The following is a 5,707-nucleotide window of genomic DNA, read 5'->3' as shown; positions in this document are numbered from 1 at the left end:
TCTCAACCTTGTCAATTTTAAGGCATGTGGACTTCAACTCCCAGAATTCCACAGCCAATATTGAATATTGCTCAACCTCAGCAGCTTTTAAGATGCATGGACTTCAAATCCTAGAATTCCCTAGCCAAGCCGGCAGTTGGGGAATTTTTGGGAGTTGAAGTTTACACATTTTAAAACTTTCTGAGGTTGAGAAACATTGTGCCAGGCATACACACACAAAAAATGTGTTAACAGAGAAAAAAATAATGTTTTCCTTTGCTTCCAATTCACATGTCACGGAAACAGTAGCATTGTCTGATGCGATGCTACTTAGAGAAACATTAAAATAATAACATTGATTACTATAGAGGGTGAACAAATGCCTGAAATGAAAAAGCGACATTTATAAAGCCTTGTAATAATTTATGAGAAACGCTGAACTCATTCAGTGCATTTTTCCCAGTTTTTTTTTTTTAAAAAACTATTTCTAAAAGTTAAAAAAAAACAACTTTATTGCCGCATCGTACGATTGCGCCTCTGAGTTTGCTATTCCTCGGGAAAAGACGCGAAGGCGGAATAAAATGACGGGCAGGGGAATCGACCGGTAAAACGGGTGGCTCTATCAGCATATTGCTTTGATAGGGCAGTTTTGCCGCTTGTTTCCCATCCTACGCTTGCTATTGGTCAGTTCGAGGGGGTTGGGCCGGGTATAGAAGGCCCGACGGAGAGGGGGGCGGGCGCTGGGCGCTTCTCCTGCAGAGATGGCCGAAGAGGTTTGCAGGGCTCAGGCGGCTCAGCCGGGCGGGGACACCATATTCGGAAAAATCATCCGTAAAGAGATCCCCGCCAAGATCATCTTCGAGGACGAGAAGGTGGGGAAACCGGGGCGACTTCGGAGCCTCTTCTTCCTCCTCCGCTCAATGGGCGAGCACGCGCTTGCATGGCTGCGGCTGTAAATCAATTTGCCAGATCTATTTGCCTTTTTTGGCCGCAATGCCACGCTGAATCGGCATTCGCATGATTTCGAGCCATGCTCAGTGGCCGCGTTGGCTCGGGACTGTTATCTCGTGGCCTGTGGGTGGAGTGCCAAATAAAGCGAGTGCCTCCCTCTCTTCCCTCCCCAAGGTAGACTGTCTTTGCATCTGGAGGCTCTATTTTTCCTGCCTCCTTTTCCCCTCCCCCCCCCCAAACCGATCAAGGAGGACATGTTACCTGCAATTAATGGTCCACCCTGAATCTTATGTTTTATATTCTGAAGATTAAGTTTCTTAACATTATTTAGCATAATCCTAACCAGGCAGAAATCAGGGCACTTCCTCCCCCACCATTATAGTCTGTTCTCAATTACTTAGATAATTTTCAACCATTGGGCCCTTGTCTCTGCAAGGTGTTTGTATAATTTAACATACAACTAGCCTTGCAGGAATATTTTTTCCCCCATATCCTCATTTGTTTCACCCCAGATGAATAATGAAAAGAACAGGGAACGCTATTTACTATTTTGCACTTCAGAAGGAAAGGTGCAATATAAATAAGCAAATAATTTGACTTTTTTCCCAAAGTAACGACTGATAACAGGTTTTGTACATCTTTAGTGTACTCTTGGACTAGGTCTGACCAAGGGAGAAATCAGTGATATATTTAAAGACAAAGTAAAATGGTTTCACTGCTGTGCTGAGGACAAGCTAAAAAAAGATATGCCAGAGCATATTCTTGCCATGGCTAGATGCAAATGAAGAATTGTCTATTATGACCAAATCCAGTTATCCAATCATTTGCTTATTTATATTGAATAATACTGAAATGCAAAATAGTAAATAACATTCCCTGTTCTATTCATTATGCATCTGGGATGAAACAAAAATAGGAGGACGGGGAAAAAATCTTCCTGAAAGGCTAGCTGTATGTTAAATTATACAAACACCATGCAAAGACAAGGACCCAATGGTTGAAAATTATCTACGTAATTGAGAACAGACTAATGATGGGGGAGTAAGTACCTGATTTGTCACTTCCCTTTAAACCCAGCAATTAAATAAAATAAAATTGGTTTACACCAATTTTATTTAGGATTTCCTTAGGGCTTCTGAAGACATTCTGATACTTTCCTCTTTATGGCTCTATTTTGCCTACAGTCTTGTCTGTATTCACAGTTTATGATTGGAAAAAGTATTTTTGTTGTGAGCAGGGCTATTTTTAAGGATCCCAGTAGAGCTACATTTTTAAAAAGTTGTGACTAATTCAACAAATATGTCTTACAGTCTATTTCTCATAGTCTTCATGTCCATAACTTCTAATCAAGTTTTGCTTGAATTGTTAATTGTATTTTAAAATACTATTGTTATTGAGAGGGCAGGCCAGCATAGGGTAATATTTCATACAAAGTAGTCCAGCTAAAAACTTGTTTTCGGTTCATATGCTTACTTAAACTTTATATTCATTTTATAAAAGCTATTACTAAAGTAGTGCCTTTTTCTATTCAGTGCCTTGCGTTCCATGACATTTCTCCACAAGCTCCAACTCATTTCCTAGTGATCCCTAAGAAACATATTGCTCAGCTATCTCAAGCAGAAGATACCGATGCAGCTGTAAGTATTGCAAAAAAACCTTTTTATTAAATAACGGCCAGCTTTTCAATAAGAAGAGTTAACTTAAATTAAAATTTGAGAGATTTGAAGAAGGATGGTATGTTTTGGTATGTTTTCTAAATCAGCAAAAGCTCAAGAATTTTAGTTCAATGATGTAAGGCAGTGGTGGTGAACCTATGGCACAGGTGCCAGAGGTGGCACTCAGAGCCCTCTCTCTGGGCACGCGCGCCGTTGCCCCAGTCCTAGGCCTTCAGCTGGGTTTTATAAAACATTTTTGTTTAGGCCTTCGCGGCGTGTTCAAAAAAAAAAAAAAAGATTCAATCAGTCAATTTCAATTTCTTGTGGGAAAAAAAAGATCTTGCAAAGTTGGAACTGATTGATTGAACTTTTTAGTCCCACCCAGTCTGCCATTACCACTGCAGCTGTGCCCATTCAATGGGCCACACCCAGCCAATGGACCACACCCACCCGGCACCCGACGATGCATAAGTGGGTTTTGGGTTGCAGTTTGGGCACTCGGTCTCTAAAAGGTTCGCCAACACTGATGTAAGGTGATTATATTATACGTGTAATACTAACGGACATTTCAGTTTTCAAGTGTTTGTTTTCAAAGCTTTAACAAACGTTATGGATTTATTTGAAAAGAGTAAAAGACTTCCCCAGATTAGTTCCATGTTTGTCAACAAAAAACTATTTTCTTAGCTTATAAGGGCAGGAATCTATTATTAATAGCATGAGGAGAGGCGAATTTCTTGGAGAAGTCAGGCAATTTTTTTTCATTTTTCATTTTCATTTTTAAATCTCTGAGTTTCTGAGATAACATGTAAGTTAAGCATGAGAACCCAAAACTTGAATAGCAATTCTTGTTACAAGAACATCAATCAATTTCAACATAGTGTCCAAACAAATTGGAATACAGTAAAATCTGGATCGTTCTTATGGGTATAGAAATTGTGGCTGGACAACCCAATCAAACTTCATTGCCTTGTAGTAACTGTCTGTAAAGACCAGTGCTATCATTGTTAAGTTTCTACACAAGGTTTATTTGGATTGCATACTCTTATTCTAAACAAAGTTTATTTGTATTGCATACTATAATTATAAACATTTAGAATACAGTGCAATCAGACTTAACTTTCTATTGTTACATTTTCAATATAGTCTTAGGGTGATTGTACTGTACTGTATTCCTATACAGTAGCAGCAATGGCTAATAACAGATTTCTTAATAGCCTCTATTAATAATTAATAGCCCTAAGCTAAGAGAACGAACCCATCAGGACACGATTTCAACAGTCCATCTGCATTTAAATGACACTCTTTTGAAGACAGCAATTCCACATTTTGTACAAAGACGACCCGCTGGTTTGAAAGAGGGGTCAAAGAGGCCATCTATGTCAAAATTGAACAGTCCTCTCTCAACAGAGGAAGAGGGATATGACATCATCTATCTTCAGTCTACAGCAGGGGTGTCAAACTGCCAGTCCATGGGCCAGATGCGTCATGCCGAAACTGCGCCCACTCCATTGCCGGCAATGGAAAAAAAGTCACAATACGTCACGTGATGTTGTGAGTTTGACACCCTTGGTGTGTAGCACAGTCCTTTCAACTGTTCCAAGAAGGCTCCACACCCATTCACACTACTCAGGTGATCCTAATGACACACATAAACTTCCAGGTGGCCTCAACGACTCTCTAAAACAGTGTTTCTCAACCTTGGCCATTTTAAGATATGTGGACTTCAACTCCCAGAATTCCCTAGCCAGCCATGCTGGCTGGGGAATTTTGGGAGTTGAAGTCCACACATCTTAAAATAGCCAAGGTTGAGAAACACTGCTGTAAAAGAATGCAACGGTCCGGCTGTCTCTTACTTTTCCCAAGCCTCTTACTTTTCCTAAAGTTTTTCCTTGAATGGTTTTTAAAAGTTAGTTATAAAACCTCCAATAGAATATGAGGGAATGTTGCTCTGAGAGTATAGATTGCATCTTCTCTAAACATTTTTTTTACCAGTCTTAAAAAAAGGAAAAACTAGGTTTCACCTCCTCCCCTTTTTTTGCTGTCATTTTTCTGAGCTAATCTTCAGTGTAACAGTAAGTAAATCTGCTCTAAAGAACATTTGAGCAATGGCTGAATACGCAAGCTGCTTTGGCCCTTTTATACTGTATGTTCCACACTTCGGGTGAGTTTCCCACTTTTGATGAATTAACTTATTGGTGCTGAAACTGTACTGTATACGTATACTCTTGATACCTAATTTTGATTTTGGTTTGGCCATTCTATAGAGTCTGTTTTTTTCCTTTTTTTGTCTTAAAATGCTGTGTTTTCCTTTTCTTTTTCAGCTTCTTGGCCATTTAATCATTGTGGGCAAGAAATGTGCAGCTGAATTAGGCCTGAGCAGAGGATACCGAATGGTGGTGAATGAAGGTCCAGATGGTGCTCAGTCAGTCTATCATGTGCATCTCCATGTACTTGGGGGACGCCAGATGGGCTGGCCTCCAGGCTAAGAATGGGAAGAAAAATGTTATCCTCCGTCTGTTGAATAGACTCCACACTTGTTCTGTCAATAATACCAAAACATTAATCTTTCTTGTGGAACACAGTTATAAATTTTGGCCATAAATCAATAAAAGTTAAGCTTAATGGTTCCTTTTTTTCCCCCACTTTCATATTATCTAACATAAATTTCTACAGTCTGAGACTCTGCTATATTCGGCTGTTAAAAGCTGTGGATGCAGCCACTAGAAACTTTCCAAAAGCTGTTTCTAAGTTGTAATGTTACTACCAGTATGTTAGAAAAGAAAGTGTGAGTTGTACTGGGAGTAATCACGTGTGTTTAAATTTTAATCTTTTTTCATGGTATTTGTTAAAGCAGAAGTGCACAGGAGTTACTTTGAAAGTAGCATTTTACTGTATACGCCTGGATGTTTTCCTTTTGTTTCTCAAAATACTGTTTTGTTTGCTGAGACTTAATGCAATACCCCCACACACACTCTGAAGAAAAACAATATATTCTAAAAAGGTGTAACCAAATAATTTTTACATATTGACTTAACAGTGCAAGGAGGTGTTACTAGGACAAAAGGGAGCAGCCTTTTTTTTTTAGTCATCCTCTGTTAATGAGCATTTAGAGGCTTGCCAAG

At 39.3% G+C, this 5,707-nt stretch overlaps 1 protein-coding gene across 1 annotated transcript; it reads left to right on the top strand.

Annotated features, from left to right (window-relative positions):
• Positions 1-695: 695 nt before the first annotated feature.
• Positions 696-5,212, top strand: HINT1 (histidine triad nucleotide binding protein 1). The gene is made up of 3 exons (XM_015822450.1): positions 696-851; positions 2,463-2,567; positions 4,907-5,212. Exons 1-3 carry the CDS (start codon positions 741-743, stop codon positions 5,069-5,071), a joined length of 381 nt encoding a protein of 126 aa, XP_015677936.1. The 5' UTR covers positions 696-740; the 3' UTR covers positions 5,072-5,212.
• Positions 5,213-5,707: the final 495 nt, after the last annotated feature.

The sequence above is a fragment of the Protobothrops mucrosquamatus genome, unplaced genomic scaffold (genome assembly GCF_001527695.2).
Source record: "Protobothrops mucrosquamatus isolate PMUCROS unplaced genomic scaffold, P.Mucros_1.0 scaffold1573, whole genome shotgun sequence".
NCBI lineage: Eukaryota > Metazoa > Chordata > Lepidosauria > Squamata > Viperidae > Protobothrops > Protobothrops mucrosquamatus.
The sequence above is the reverse complement of the archived record's forward strand: the minus strand, read 5'-3'. Positions and strand labels throughout refer to the sequence as shown.

Excerpts from the sequence above, each read along its gene's own strand:
- HINT1 (XM_015822450.1), top strand. The coding sequence starts at position 741 with ATGGCCGAAGAGGTTTGCAGGGCTCAGGCGGCTCAGCCGGGCGGGGAC. Across the intron at positions 852-2,462 it reads TCATCTTCGAGGACGAGAAG|TGCCTTGCGTTCCATGACAT; the intron begins GTGGGGAAACCG and ends TTTTCTATTCAG. Across the intron at positions 2,568-4,906 it reads CAGAAGATACCGATGCAGCT|CTTCTTGGCCATTTAATCAT; the intron begins GTAAGTATTGCA and ends TTTCTTTTTCAG.